We start from the raw sequence: 16,601 nt of genomic DNA on the forward strand, positions 1-16,601 counted from the left end.
TAATATATACTAGAGACTAAAAACGCTTCAAGGGGCAAAATCCAAAAATGAGAAATGGGAAAATCCAAAATGAGAAATGGGAAAATATTTATTCATGTATTTTGGGTGCGGCAAATACCTTATTTTGAGATTGTTTTTCCAGACCAGGTCTCTTTTTTTTTTTTTCTCCCCAATTTGGAATGCCCAATTCTCAATGCGCTCTTTTAAGTCCTCGTGGTGGCGTAGTGACTCGCCTCAATCCAGGTGGCAGATCTCAGTTGCCTCCACGTCTGAGACCGTCAATCCACGCATCTTATAGCGTGGCTTGTTGAACGCTTTACTGTGGAGACTTAGAGCATGTGGAGGCCCACTCTATTCTCCGTAGCATCCACGCACAACTCACCAGGCACCCCACCAAGAGCGAGAACCACACATTACAGTGACCATGAGGAGGTTACCCCATGTGACTCTACGCTCCCTAGCAAACGGGCCAATTTAGTTGCTTAGGAGACATGGCTGGAGTCACTCAGCATGCCTTGTATTCGAACTTGCGACAGCGTCAATACTCGCTGTGCTACCAAGGTCCCTCCCTTCATTTGGTATATCCCCCACCCTTAGCACAGAGTATTGTCATTTTAAAAATAAGGTTATTAATAGTTTTTTTTTATTTCTAACCAGTTTCTATTTAAAAGGAGGCTGTGGAATGGAACGAAGAAATAGTTTCTGCTCAGAACGAAATGAAGAAATGTAGTTTTCAGTCCCTGATATATACAGTATACTATATTTAACTATATTGAAGGTATACTAACCAATATGCCATAATGTATACTATACTGAACTTTATACAATATACTATACTGAATTACACGGAAGGTATAAAGAACTACTGAACTATATACTGTACTTTACTGAACTGTACACTGACAATATGCTATATATAATATATACTCTATTGAACTATATTGAAGGCATACATAACTATATACTGTACTGAACTACATACTATGACATAAAAATGTATACATTATAATATATGCTATAATGATATGAAATACATACTGAACTGTATATACAATAATATACTACACTGAACTATATTGTACTGGTAGGTATTATTCATTAGCACTTAACCGGTTATTCAGCTTGTGCCCCGACTTAAAATGTTGCATTAAACATGCATACCAACAATAAAGTGGACAAAATCATCTTTTAAAAACACCTATAAATGGCATTCACTGAATTAAAGGTTTCATTCAGTAAAGAAATTAACTTCTATACTGAACTAGATTTAAGGTGTATATAGAACTACTGCATATATACCGTAGCACTATACTGAAAGCTAAAAGGCATTCGGTAATGAAACAAATTTGTTTCTGTCTAACAAATGACTGCTGTTACTGGCCTTGCAGGAATGCTAGCAATGAGACATGTAAAATGCCTTCAGTAGTTTCTGAGGTTGAAATAAATATTGGTTTCAGACTGGATGGTTACCAGTGTCGGTCTCTGTGTGTCTCCTATCCCTTGAGCAGGATGGAGATCAGGCAGGCTGTAAGGTGAACAGTTTAGGCAGTAACCACTCCATTCCCAGCACCTCGGTGAGCACCGGCAGTCAAAGTAGCAGTGTCAACAGCCTGCAGGAGGTGCCAGATGACTCCTGCTCCGACCTACACCACGACTACGACAGCACACTTGAGTCTTCCACACACCACAAAAAGGTCTGAAAAAAACACTAAATCTTTGTGCCATCATTCTTGCAGTGTTTTGCCATCCTTTTCTCTTTTTAAATGTTTGTTCTATGTAACGAATGCTTGCCATACTTCTGTTGATGTTGATAAACAAAAATGGAGCATATGCCTTCAAAGTAGATTCCTGGTATTTATTTCATATCTCTCTCTCTCATTTGAGCTATTCAATTGTTGGATGAACAGCTTGTTAAAATTTGAATGGTCAATACATACAGTACTCTTTTAGAGGGTAGAGAGAGAGACAGCAGAATCTGCACCAGGTTACATTAACTATAATAAAATAGCTTTTCAATCATAAATATGTGTAGTTCTTGAACTACTGTACTTTTGACTTTTACAGGTATACTTGACCCACAAATGAATATTCTGCTATCTTTTACTCACTCGTGATGTTCCAAACCCATGTGACTTTCTTCTGTGGAACACAAAAGATCAAGATTATTCAGTCACCATTCACTTAAATTAAATGGAGAAAATATGCAATAAAAGTGAATGGTGTCTGAGACTAACATCTCTTGTGTTCCACACAACAACAATAAGCCTTAGAGGTTTGGAACAACATGAGGGTGTATAAATAATGACCAATTTTTTAATTGGGGGACTATCATGTTAAAACCTCTGCCTTTTTGGTTCTTTTAATGCAATGTTGCAAGAGTTCAAGTTAGAGAAGTTGGAGCTTTTGTATAGTTAATTTTTTTGTATATACAAGTTGTAATTACATGTTTGACAAAGACATACAGTTTTTAATTATGGTAATTCCCAGATGGAGGCGCACACACACACACACACACACACACACACACACACACACAGGAAAAACCAGCACACAGGACAAATGTTTTTTTGTTTTATTTTCAGTAGTAACTGTGCAAAACTCATGTGTCGATTAATAAATATATTTTAAGATAAGTGAGTGTGTTAGTATTGAACATTTTAAACGTCTCTGCTGATACTACAGCAACAGGAAACATGAAACTCCTGCACATCTCTTCACTCTGAGCCTGGAGCTATTGCGATGCTTCCTTAATGTGTTTCTGTGTTTGTTGAATGTGTGCAACACACATGTACGCAATACAATATGCTGCATTATACAGTATCAGAAACTCCTGCTGTACATCGAAATGTTTTGATCTTGCTAACATCTCCAGAGCTTATGCTTTGTTGTGACTTTGCTTGACTGCTTTTGGGTGTTTGTTGTCCTCAGGACCATCAGTGTATCCGTGATGACCTTCCTCATCGGGACCACCGGTCTGACCTGCGACCGTCCTCGTCGGACAGAGCTCAGGCTCACAACTATAAAAACCGTGAGCGCTTCGCCACCATCAAATCGGCCTCACTGGTGAGCCGAAAGAATGACATCATCCATACTCATTCTCTGTCATTTGCTCACCCCCTACTCCATTCTTGCTTTCCTTTCTTCCTTGGCTTTAATACACTGCAGTCATTCAAGCTGTCCTCTGTTTCTCTCTCTCACTCTCTCTCATTCCATCCTTGTGGTCTTAGCTGCCTCTTCTTCCTGTTTAACCCTTTCTTTATTTTGGGAGAAAAAAAACTGGGCTTACTTTCTCACTCTCACGTCTGTTGTCAAGGCAACGTGAATAAGTCAATAACCAGCTGCACTCCTCGCACAAGTCATTGGTGTTGTTGTGTACTATCAGTTTACTTTAATCCCACACAAATTATATTGTAAACTAAAAACTAAATTTCCCATTGTATTATGACTTGAGGTCGGTGTCAAGCATTCACTATGTGATCAAAGAATGCCTTATGCAATTAAGTGTGAAAAAAACTCTGTTGTGATACAACCACCAATTAGTGAATGTATGGAGATCACAAGCAGGCACTCTAGTCCAGTGGCATGGCAGTATGCTTGGTTTAAATGATGATGTCACCTATTTTGGCTTTGTTTTGCTGGAGCGTGAGCGCCCTCTTGGGGTAGACAAGTGTAGTGTACTTTGTCTGATAGTACAGACACTCATCTATCATTTCAGATGATCACAAAGGAGTTTGGCTTAATCTGGGGTTTTGGGCATGATGTACCATGATGCTAACTTTCAAACTTGATATTTGTCGCATACTTAGTGGCATGGAAGATACACTTTTGTTTAGCGTAGTGCGTATTTTTTAAAAGTGTAGAATGAGATTCAAGGACCAAGGCTATGCGGGGAAATAGATTCTCTTTGTGTTGAAAAGCAGGGGAAGGAGGGGTGAGGTGTAGAGAGAAAAGAATAGATATTGAAGGAACATGGAAAAGGAAGACATGTCGAATTAATGCAATGGATCATAGTTATTGTGTTGCTGGTAATATATAGGGATTTAAAAGAGTGTATGAGCCATTAAAGCATCTTTGACGATATAAAAGAACAGTGGTTGAAGTTATATTACATGTTGTAAACATAGTGTATGATAACTGGCCATTTATGCCATTGTATGAAGCTACATTTACATGCAATAATTTAGTGGAGACGTGTATTCAAAGTGACTTAAAATTGAGGGAAAACAAAACAGGCTTATGTTTTGTTTGTGTTACTACCAATTGTCATTGTATTTAGTTGTTTCCTGCTTACAATTTTGCAGGGATAGTTCACCTAAAATGATAATTCTATCATTATTTACTCACCCTCATTTGTTCCAACGCCAAATGTTTCACTTTCCTTTGTGGAACACAAAAGGAGATGTTAGGCAGAATGTTAGTCTTGGTCATTCACTTCCATTGCATCTTTTTTCCATACAATGAAAGTGATTGAGGCGGTCATCTTAACATCTTTAACATCTCCTTTTTAGATCTAAAGAAGAATGAAAGCCATATAGGTTTGAAACAACATGTGGGTGTGTAAATGACTTTAAAGTGACTCTAAATGCGCTCTGTTTCAAGACCTAGAGAGCTTCCTTGCTCTCTACTACCTATGTAGGCAGCTGCTTTTTAAGGCAATATCGTAGTGGTCATGGAACTTCATAAGTGACACATTTGGAACACACTCAACTCTGCAACAACTCTGTGCACCACTCAAAAAGTATACATCATATGACATGCACAGGAGACTCAACTCACAATTCTTAAATTGACATTAGCATGTTGCTAAGCTAATTATGCAAAATCTGATGTTAGGATGTCCTACCTATGTAGGAGTGTGCCTATGATGCCTAAGTTTCTGAAACAGGTGTGGCCACCAGCTGTTGGTTGAGCTTAAAAGGAATATTCTGGGATCAATACAAGTCAAGATCAATCAGCAGCATTTGTTGAACAATATTGATTAGCACAAAAATTTATTGACACATGCCTCCTTTTCTTAAAAAAAAAGCAAATGTCTGGGTTACATTGAGGCACTTTCAATAGAATTGAATGGTGCCAATCTGTACATTTAAAATACTCGCCGTTTCAAAAGTAAAGCAACAAGAATATTGTCATTTTCTATAATAACCATTTATAAAGTAAAAAAAAAAAAAGAATGTAAGAATACAGGCAAATCATATATTATTGTAACTGTTTATTGGCACAACGTTTCATCCGTCTTAACCAGACATTTTTATCTCCATTTATTTACACAAATGATAGAACACGAATCAATCATTTCACAACTTCTGTAGTTTAAAGTTATATCAAACAAAAAAAATTTACATTAATTTAGTGGAGTGAATTAACTCTAGATGATGTTTCTCTGTCTATCATTCAGATTTGTTCACTGATTCGTTCAGTGACAATTTAATTCATCAATCAAACCTTAACCAGCAGTTGGCAACAAATGAACGTCTTTTGAGTTTTGAGTAAGTTATTAAACCATTGTTCAAACACCAAGTCATTACCAACCATAAAAATTATACTATATTAAAATTTGCATATCTACAAAGTAGCAAATTTGCATTTACCCCACAAATGGCAACAAAGCATATCTAATTACGTCCCGATGTCATTGTAATTTTATGAGTCACTTTTACTCCACCAGCGCTCATAATTTAGCACTGCTATAGTTATCGAGATTATGCTACAAATGCTGTTGATTGAGCTTAACATGTACTGAACCTGGACAAAATTGACTGCTTCTTTTGGCTTTTCTGCTTAACGTCATGTTGTCCACTTCATACATTCAACTCTATCTGCTCCAGTCACATTCAGCCTATTGGTTCTGAACTTAAATTTGAATTGACTTCAGTGAAGTCAATGCCCATTTGTGTTACCTTTAACCTGGAAGCATTCCTTACACTCTTTCTCATTGTTCTTTTGCCACCAGGGCTTAGTGCTAACCCTATCACATGCCCCATTGGTGTGGCTGATAGGGGCATTTGGGCAGAAATTTATTGGATTGGTGACTGCGGTTACAGTGGGGCTACTGATTCAGGCCGATTAGGAAATTTCCCCCTTCAACAGGCGTCTCATGTGACCGGCCTACTAAACGGCACTTAGCTCGCATGCAGGGACAGGCTTCTCTGAGAACCTCTTTCATTCCAGGCGCACCTGCATGGAGAGAGGAGAGCTGTGTTCCCCGTCTCTCTTTATCATCATTTCTCTCTTTCCGTCTCTCTCTCTCGGGTTGGTTTTGACCGAGTGCTTTTGGGGGATGTAGTGCAGCTGACACTCGATGTTCTCACGGGTGGTTTACTTCGCCAACATGTTTGGCTTGAGAAGTTCAGGTGGGAGTTACGAGAAGCTCAACGAACAATTTGATCTGGACACGCCCTTCTTCCAGGTTTGTTTGAGGTTCAAGTTAAAGGAACAGTGGGGTATTTCTGGTTTTATTTATTTATTTGCATCAATGCGTTCTTGCTCTGGATGCATGAAGGCATTATCGTTGAGATTCGAGGTTGCGTTAACTGAAAATGTTCCATTATTTACCAGATTTTGTGAACATAGATGGATATTTCTAAATGTTCTCTGTCATTTTGGCTGATTAAAAAGTACATTTTCTTGTCTATTCTTCCATGCAAAGGTAAAATGCAGTAATTACAATCAGGTCTTTTAAACTATTATCTAATGGGTTTGGTTCAACAAAATAATTCTGAGAAAACAATGTGAGAGTATTTTATAATCCCCATATGGCTGGACAGTTTAAAAGAAAATAATTTATGCCATTTTTCTCAGTTTCATTGTTGGTTTATTTGCTGTGCTTTCGCTTTGTTGGGCAACATTGGGCTTCCCTACTTTAAAACATTCCCACAGTGCATGATGCTAAAATGGGTTAAAAGTGAAAAAGGGGGAGAAAATTACATTTTAAAGCATCCTCGTGAAATTAAAATGGTATGGAGATGCGAATCAGGATTTGGGAGGGGATTGTTCATTAAAACGGGTCACCAGATCGCAAGACCGGTCTGTGTCTGTTGTCTTTTTTTCACATTGAGAGCAGAATTAAATGAAAAATAAAAAAACCCACAGCGTTTGGTAAGAATTCTTGCCACAGCAGTTACTGTCATATCAATATCCCTATATTGTACATGGAAAATGTACAAACCATTCCGTCAAAGTAATGAAAAACGATTATTTTTAAGTGCAATGTATGTTTGAGATGTGCAATTGTCACAATTTTTTGTTGCATTCATTGTCTTAGCAACATCTCAATTGTTTTCATCACTCTCTTTAACCATGTTCTTCTCCATCTAGGTAACGCGACAGATCCATGAACATGAGCAGGAAAATGAGCTCCGGGAGCAGATGTCGGGGTACAAACGTATGCGACGGCAGCACCAGAAGCAGCTGATCGCTTTGGAGAACAAGTTGAAGGCAGAGATGGATGAGCACCGACTGAAGCTCCAGAAAGAACTGGAAACCCATGCCAACAATGCCTTCATTGAGCTGGAGAAACTGGCCAAGAAACACGCCATCCAAACGGACAAAGAAGTGGGTGATCTTTCCCTTTTATTTCTGCTGAGACCCTAATAATAGAAGTAGAGGACATTCAAACAACATACAGTTACAAGTTAATAGCTGAATTCTTAATAGTAATAATATAATGTTTGATATAATGATAACAGACCATTGGAGCTTTTGGGTTTCAAAGGCTGTGTCCTCTTTAACATCAAAGTTCTCCTCATGTGTTCTCTCCGTGTTGAGCAAAAGGAGCAGGATGCTTATTCAGGGAATTGTATTCTTTTAACACAAGGGCTAATCCACCTAAAAATGGAAATTCGGTCTTAATTTACTCACTCTTATGTTATACCAAACCCGTAAAACTTTCTTCTGCGGAAAAACAAAAAGTGGAATTTAAGTAACTGTTTTATGAAAGCATATACAGTATATAGTCACGATTGAAGGTGTTGCAGGCACTTCTATGCATGTTGTGTATAACAACAGCTTCATTCAGTCACTATATAAAGTAGGTTAAAAATAGGTTAAAAGTTCATGCACAAGAAAGTGCAGCAAACATGCATACTGTCCCAGTTTGTATTATGCTTTTCCATATTGCATGTTAAACATGTAAATAGCCTAGGGATACATTCTAATTATTCATGGTGCATATTTTGATTAGTATGTTAATGAACCCAGTAGCTTGTCTTCCTCAGTTGTTTTAAAATGAAAAACATATTCAGTGATATACTGTAAGCGCATATCATTTTGTGTGCTTACAATGTATCAGTACAAGGGTATGAATTAGTATTGTGATGCATTTGTGTTGTGTTTCTTCAGATGAAAACACTGTCTGCTGATGAGAAAAAGTTTCAGCAGCAAATAATGGCCCAACAGAAGAAAGAGCTCACCAACTTCCTTGATAACCAGAAGAAACAGTACAAGCTCTGCAAGGAGAAAATCAAAGAGGTTTAATTCATTTTTCATCAAGTCAACATGAAATCAAAATTGGCCCTATTTATTTTCTTAATACACATTACTGGTCTAATAAGTAATAGTACTTGATTAACTAAAATATATTCTTTGTAATCTTTCATCAATATGTCAATAACCAGTGCTAGATAGATTACTTCTGAATTGTAATCTGGTATTGATTACAAATTGCATGGCTAATATTGGAGTCAGTAACGTAACCTATTGTGTTACATTTCTAAGTTAATCAAATCTGATTGCTTTTGGACTACTTTTGGTTGACTTCACAAAACACTCTTATTTTTCATCACATCCCTTTCAGCATCCTGTCAAAGAGAGAGAACTTTTGATGATCCAATCAAGTCCCACCCTAATTTTTTCGCATCCTATTTCACTCTTAAATATGTCACATTACAGAAGTAAAACAGGTTACAAACAATGTTTCATATTGACCACAAAAAAGGGCCACAAAATTGATGTTCTGAGGAACCGTCTGGGTGAAATGGGCGATTTAAGAAAAAAATCACTATTAAATCATTGCAGTTTACTTGAGTTGTGAATCTTTTGTTTTATGATTTTAAGTGCTAATCCACTTTGTTTGTGTTCTTTGTCCAGGAAATGAGTGAAGACCACAGCACTCCTAAGAAAGAGAAGCAGGAGAGGCTGTCCAAGCACAAGGAGAACATCCAGCACTCTCAGGCTGAAGAAGAGGCTCTGCTATTGGGGCAGCAGAGGGCTTTCTATGACAGGAACTGTAGAGCCTTCAAACGCAAGATCATGATCAAGCGGCATGAGTTTGAACAGGAGCAGCTACGAGAGGTAGGGATGAAATGTTGCAATTTCTAGTCCTGTGAAATGAAACTGACCTCTTCTCAGGGTTAATAGAAACACTGAACTTTTTCCTCAGGGTTGATGACCCTTTCAATTAATCTGATTAGCACATTGCTGCATTTCTTATTTTCTAATCTCTTAATCTAGCATTTTAATTAGCTGGGAACTCTCGGAAGTATTACCTAGGCTAAATCCCTGTATGAGTTATAGATCAACAATCATGACAATGCACTGTACTTGCTAAGACAAGCGTCGCTATTTTGGGTAAGGGATTTAAACAAACCCTTTACAATAAAAGTTACTTCACACTAAAAACCAATCAGACCACCCTAGGTCCTTGTAGCAGCTACTTTTGCATGGGCAAGCACCACTAACATTTTCTTTAGAAAATACAAAAATCTAGTTATTTTTCATGTAGTACAAATAAAATGGGAGACTCCATTGAATTACTTAAAAGGATAGTTCACCTAAATATTTAATTTCTTTGATTTACCCTCATGCCATCCCAGATGTGTATGACTTCCTTTTTCTGCTGAACACAAAAGTTTTTAGAAGAATATCTCAGCTCTGTAGGTCCTCACAATGCAAGGTAATGGGTACCAACATTTTAAGGTCCAAAAAGCATATAAACGCAGCGTAAAAGTAATCCATAAGACTCCAGTGATTAAATCTACATCTTCAGAAGCAATATGATAGGTGTGGGTGAGAGATCAATATTTAAGTTATTTTTTATGATCAATCACCACTTTCACATTCTTTTATTTTTGGCAATTTCCATTCTTCGTGCTTAACGCCACCTACTGGGCAGGAAGGAGAATTTAAGGTTGAAAATTTCTTCAATATTGATCTGTATCTCACCCACACCTATCATATCACTTCTAAAGACATGGATTTAAACACTGGAGTCATGTGGATTACGTTTACGCTGACGTTTTGAGCTTAAAAATGTTGGTACCCATTCACTTTTCATTGTAAGGACCTACAGAACTGAGATATTCCTATAAAAAATCTTAATTTGTGTTCATCAGAAGAAAGGTAGTCGTCATACACCTTTTGGATGGGGTAAGTGAACTGTCCATTTAACTTATATTAGATCACTCTTTAGTACTTAAACCAGTCTGAACAAATTTATTTGTAACATTTTAGATGACCTTAATAGTAACAATCATTGTCTTTTTGGTGATAATCAGGAGTTGAATAAAAAGAAGACCCAGAAGGAAATGGAGCATGCTATGTTGATCAGGCAAGATGAGTCGACCCAAGAACTGGAACATAGACAGCTTAAAACGCTACAGAAACTACGAATGGATCTGATCCGACTGCAACACCAAACAGAGCTGGAGAACCAGATTGAGTACAATAACCGTAGAGAGAGAGAACTGCACAGGAAACATGTGCTAGAGCTACGACAGCAGCCCAAGAACCTCAAGGTACCACCACTGTGGAAGCATGTTTCTTTTTGTGCAGCTATTTATAGTTTGAATTTAACCTACTAAATCTATATAGATCTCATTGTTCCTATATGGTTGTGAAATGTGAAATTTGAAACATGTTTTTTCGAAACTAGGTAGTTATTATGAACATTAGCTGGTCTGTTGAGACTGCTGACAATTTTAAGCCTTCATCTGATAAACATTTAAAAATTTTAATTATCCATTATATAGGGCAGGGGTTTTCAAACTTTTCAAGACCTTTAAATATCATTATCGCTTTGCAAGGGAGCCCCTATTCTTTAAAATATAAAGTCAGCTGTATATTTTCATATGTGCAGACCCATTTATACTCCGTTTGAAAAATAGTTAGCATGATAATATAAAAACATTATCATGTTTTTATATTATTTTTCCCCCCTTTTCTCCCCAATTTGGAATGCAAAATTCCCAATGCGCTCTTAAGTTCTCGTGGTTGTAAAGGGAGCCAGCTGGTAAGAGATAGCTGTGCAGTGTGTAAACCTCACTGGTTTACAGTGAGGTTACACTGGTAGCCTTTAGCCTCCTTGTTAGAGCACCCGCCTCTCACGCCAGAGACGCCGGTTCGAGTCCCGTTCGGAGCGGGGCAATTAGGACCGGTTACATGGTGGCGTAGTGACACGCCTCAATCCGGGTGGCAGAGGACAAACCTCAGTTGCCTCCGCTTCTGAGACCATAAATCTGCGCATTTTATCACGTGGCTTGTTGAGCGAGTTACCGCAGACATAGCACGTGCGGAGGTTTCACGCAATTCTCCGCAGCATCCACGCACAACTCGCCGCGCCCCACAGAGAGCCAGAACCACACATTATAGTGACCATGAGGCGGTTTCCCCATGTAACTCTACCCTCCCTAGCAACCGTGCCAATTTGGTTGCTTAGGAGACCTGGCTGGAGTCACTCTGCATGCCCTGGATTCGAACTTCTGACTCCAGGGGTAGAAGTCAGCGTCAATACTCGCTGAGCTACCCAGGCTTTTATTTGTCATTGAATTATACCCACACAAAAAAAAAAAACATTTTTAAATATTATCTTATAGCATATTTTTTTACCCAATACTACAATATTAGAAAAACATTTTCAATTCAATTAAAATATATTTGTAATGCACTTTTCACAGAATAGAGTCATACAACCCCTGGAATTGGCAACCTTAAAATTACTTATTTTGCTTCATCATTTCAAAAGCCAAATTTTTTACAAATCTGTTAAGGGGCCGAGCACCAAAGGTGAAAATCCTATTTGTTTAACTCTGATCAAAGCAGCTGTGCTTTGACGCACAAAAAAAAATTGTCCACTGTATCCACAGGATCTATTCTGTTAAATTTGGTCATTTTGATCATAAACACCAGGACAGTCTGATGACACATGCTAAATGTCACCAATTTCTGTTGTCAGCAACACATCAAAAAGATTAGTTAATTCAACAGTGAAGGGCAGATGCAGGATGTAGTACCAATTGTGTCCACTAGAGGAAGACACAAAATAAGAAATCCTTGAAAGACTTCTAAGAGTTCACTTTACTGTGCTGTGTGTAATGTGTTGATACTGTATGTGCATAAATAACTAAAACGATTGTGAATATTTAGCAACAGCCATTCACTGTGTATCAGACAAATCAGAAAAAAAAACATTTACTTGCTGCTATATTCATCTATGTTGTCAGAGATCCTGCAATACCATTTAATCTTCACAAATTGTGCTTTATCGTACTTGACCCCCGATGATTGCTGCTTGCAGCCATATTTAGATATTGTTTATATCCTGAAAGGACCATCAGTTTGTGCTAATTAAACTTTTGAGCTGTTTCTCCGCAGGCTATGGAGCTCCAGATAAAGAAACAGTTCCAGGATACATGTAAAGTCCAGACGAAACAGTACAAGGCCCTTAGGCACCATCAGCTAGAGGTAACCCCCAAAAGTGAGCACAAGACGGTGCTGAAAGCCCTGAAGGATGAACAGACGCGCAAACTGGCGATCCTGGCAGAGCAGTACGAACAGAGCATCAATGAGATGATGGCTTCACAGGCAGTGAGTGAATAAAAGGACACGGCTGTAGATCTGAACTGATTAACTAGTTCCTGCTCTGATGTAGTTAACCATCATAGAGGCCAATAGTAGTGCCACGTTAACTGCTGGCATATCATTTATATTGTTTTATATGTGAGCTAATTGTAGACGATTGTTTAAGAAGATGAAACGTATTGCAAAGGCTCAAAGATAATTTTTTTATCTTTTAGATAATTGTATCCTGTTGAATATGTAATGTGCAATTTGTTACACATAGCTTTTTGTTGAAAGATATTTACATCTTTAGGCCTATTTAGAAATTATAAATTGCTTGTATAAAAATGAGGCATACTGTTTGGAATTCCAGTCTCAGACTAGGACCAGTACAAGTGGGCCTTTGATGGTTAACTGCAACTGTGCTGTAGTGTCAGCAAACCTTCTCTCCTAGTGTGGCACTGTTGCTCACATACGTCTGTGTATTTGTTTAGCTGCGACTGGATGAAGCTCAGGAGGCAGAGTGCCAGGCACTGAGACTGCAGCTGCAGCAGGAGATGGAGTTGCTCAATGCCTACCAGAGCAAGATCAAGATTCAGACTGAAGCGCAGCACGAGCGCGAACAACAGAAACTGGAGCAGAAAGTATCATTGCGCCGAGCACACCTTGAACAAAAGGTCCAACCCTGTTATTGCCCTCCTATTAATTCAGGCTCAGCCAATAAGAGCACATTACCAAAAATGTGGGTGGCCGATCGCTGATAATGCTGTTCCTTAAAAAGTATATTTAGCAAATGAAGCATACATAAAATTGCTCAAAGTAAACAAATACTTTATACATTTACTTAAAATTCAATATATATGCATTATCTATTGACAACACTGTCAATTTTGGAACTTGGAAAACATCTTTGTTGATCAGCCAAACGACAAAGACCAGTGTTGGGGTATCTACTTTTAAAAACTTCAGCTTGCTAAGTGACAGGCTTCTCATAACTTGCACTAAAGTAGCTAAATTACAGTCAAGCTACTCTTCTAAAAAAGTAGTTGGCTACACTACAAGTTACTAACAAAAAGTAGCTAATTTGATTGAAAGTCTCTGTACAGCTTTTGTATTCGCGGGTCAATTTTGACCAGGTGGAATTCAAGCTTAGAAATCATTAATAACCCGATGGTTTTCATCTAAAACTATATTGCAAGTCATTAATAAGTTCTTATCTGCTCATATATGTAAAAATATTGATATTTTGGCATGTTATCAAATTTTTTTAAATAATAAAATGTCGAAATTCTTTGACTTTTCAAAACGTACATTACAGCAAAACCAGTGTGATACATGAGGTGAACTTTTCTGTTAAATGATATCTAAATGTATCAATAACCAATTTAAATTAACATCTAATGTAAGAATTACTTGTATTTGAACTAATTTCCTATATCTTATAACTGCTCAAAACATCTTGATGGTCAAAACTGATGAACATTTTCAACGTAACATTATCAAAACAACTGTAAAACTCAAATATCCAATATTAGTAATACTTTACTAAAATCTATACTATTTACTTGAATGAACTGACGAATGTTGATGCGTGAGTATGCTGTAAACTGGCTGCAGAGTAAAATGTGGACAATTTCCTCTTTCAAGGCCTATTTAGATTAATGTGTGCATGAACCTAATCGTTTCTACTATATTATTAACTTCACCATAATCTTTTTTTTTTCAGTGTGGGCTACTGTCACACTACTGAGAAATGTAGTTTAGTAAGTAGCGTCGCTACTTTTAGTTACCCCCAGTGCTGCAGCAGACCCACAAAGAATCTGTGCCCGCACCAAGCTCAGCAGATTTCTGCAGAATCTGAACAAGTTTCATTCATAAAGTTCCACCAATCCTTCATGCTTATTAAATGCTTGTCTAATTTGATTACACACTCAGCCACCAAGAAGAATGGAGTACTCTCAGCTCTCACATTTTACAACCCCAATTCCATGCTAATAAAAACAAGAAGGAATGATTTGAAAATTATTTTCACCCTTTGCTTTATTGAATGCACTACAACTACACATTACTTGATGTTTTACCTTGTGAATTTCATAGTTTTTAAATTTAAATGTACAGCAATTTAAAATCAGATGATTGCAACACACTCCAAAAAAGTTCATTCAGGGGCGATTTAAGACTAATAACAATTTAACGAAATAAAATAAAAATGTGAAACTGGAGAGGCAATTGTGTCATAGTACTATATAAGGAGCCTCCAAAAACAGCCTACTCCTTCAAGAGCCAGGATAATTTGAGACAGGTGATGTTTCACAGTGGTAAACACTTGACTGTCCCAACTTTTTTGGAGTGTGTTGCAAACATCTGATTTGAAATGACTGTACATTAAAAACAAACAATGAAATTCACAGGTTAAAACCTCTTATAATGTGTAGTTGTAGTACTTTCAATATAACAAAGGGTGAATATAATTTACAAATCACTCCTTTTTGTTTTTATTAGCATTTTTCATACTGTCCCAACTTTTCTGGAATTGGGGTTGTACTGTTTAAATCCATTTTGCAGAATTCCACAGGTTTTCCCTCAAATTCAGGGAACCAAAACATTCTATAGATTCGTCTGGGATTTGTTTTCTGCTATTCTCAAATTGGCAATATATGAGCCAATGAATCACTGTTCCATCAAAATTACATTTGCAGACCTGTTTAAAGGTCTAGGGGACAAAACCAACACCAACCAAAGCCACTATAGCACACACAGCAATAGCAATAGGACTCCCGAAAGCTACTTTGGCCCATTATTTGGATTATAAATTTGCCTAAAACGGATGTGCTCATTATTATTCTGTGTAAGACCATAGTGGTATTAGCAAATGCAGATATTCAGTATATAGTCTTTTTAGAATTGGAGAAAGAGACCAAAAATGCCTTTTTATTTCTAGGATGTTGTAACCTTGTGATGACCGATCTTGACTAGTAACCGAATAGTTGTAGGTTCAATCCCCATTAGGGATGATCCACCATTGTGCCCTTAATCAAGATCTGGAGGATTGTCCCTGTAATAACTGTACTTTTAACTTGCTTTAGATTAAAAGATAAATTACAAATGATTAAATGACAAATTTCTGCTTTTGGTCATTTTCTCAGATTGAGGAGGAGCTGGCTTCTCTTCAGAAAGAGCGCACTGACAGAATCAAGCACCTGCTCGACCGCCAGGAGAGAGAAATCGACGCCTTCGATATGGAAAGCCTTCGAATGGGTTTTAATAATCTGGGTGCTTTGGACTACCCTAAAGATGATTACAGATGAGACCTTAAGACTTCACCATCCTCCTACCCACCTGGTCATCCACTTTTTATGGATCAAATCTGCTGTGTTTGCTACTGACAGACCCATCATCACTCCTTTTGGTTGATGCCTGTACAGGCCTCACACGTTTAGGCGCCCTCTACTGAACACGTCATGAGATAACAAGCTGGATAATGTCCTTAGTTGTCTCTTATATCAGTATTTTATATGAGACGATTAAAGCTGTCACAGTGTTGATGTCAATGTTTTCTCGTACAATGGTAACACTTTCGATGTAACTTAAAACTAGAGGTTTCAAGAGAAAAGCAATATGATTTGGGGGGTTTGTATTGCAACTTTTAATCCAGATTTACACGCAGGGTTTTTTTCTTTTGCTAATTTTTTGACAGGGTGTGTCATTTCAGCAATTTTTTTTAGAGATCTTAGTTTTTTTTTTTTTTTTGCAGTCTTATGCCTTTTGCTGCTTGGACCTCTATTTGGTATTTATTCACCAAGAAAAATAAAATAAAGTAACTTGAT

General features: G+C 37.5%; 1 protein-coding gene and 1 long non-coding RNA gene across 3 annotated transcripts in view; one reads left to right on the forward strand and one right to left on the reverse strand.

Annotated features, from left to right (window-relative positions):
* taok3a (TAO kinase 3a) overlaps window positions 1-16,095 on the forward strand; it is an 86,310-nt gene extending 70,215 nt beyond the window's left edge. For both annotated transcript variants that reach the window (XM_052098426.1, XM_052098418.1), the window contains exons 12-20: window positions 1,509-1,694; window positions 2,929-3,063; window positions 7,318-7,554; window positions 8,341-8,469; window positions 9,088-9,291; window positions 10,494-10,733; window positions 12,589-12,801; window positions 13,269-13,451; window positions 15,921-16,095. In XM_052098426.1, coding sequence (XP_051954386.1) covers window positions 1,509-1,694; window positions 2,929-3,063; window positions 7,318-7,554; window positions 8,341-8,469; window positions 9,088-9,291; window positions 10,494-10,733; window positions 12,589-12,801; window positions 13,269-13,451; window positions 15,921-16,082 — 1,689 coding nt within the window. In that variant the 3' untranslated portion in view covers window positions 16,083-16,095. The remainder of the gene's footprint in view (window positions 1-1,508; window positions 1,695-2,928; window positions 3,064-7,317; window positions 7,555-8,340; window positions 8,470-9,087; window positions 9,292-10,493; window positions 10,734-12,588; window positions 12,802-13,268; window positions 13,452-15,920) is intronic.
* LOC127623871 (uncharacterized) lies at window positions 7,446-9,073 on the reverse strand. The gene is made up of 3 exons (XR_007968104.1): window positions 8,412-9,073; window positions 7,691-7,827; window positions 7,446-7,589 (listed from the first exon to the last, which is right to left on the reverse strand). It is a non-coding gene; the product is annotated as an uncharacterized LOC127623871 (long non-coding RNA).
* Window positions 16,096-16,601: the final 506 nt, after the last annotated feature.

Source organism: Xyrauchen texanus, chromosome 3 (assembly GCF_025860055.1).
Source record: "Xyrauchen texanus isolate HMW12.3.18 chromosome 3, RBS_HiC_50CHRs, whole genome shotgun sequence".
In the NCBI taxonomy this organism is placed as follows: Eukaryota; Metazoa; Chordata; class Actinopteri; order Cypriniformes; family Catostomidae; genus Xyrauchen; species Xyrauchen texanus.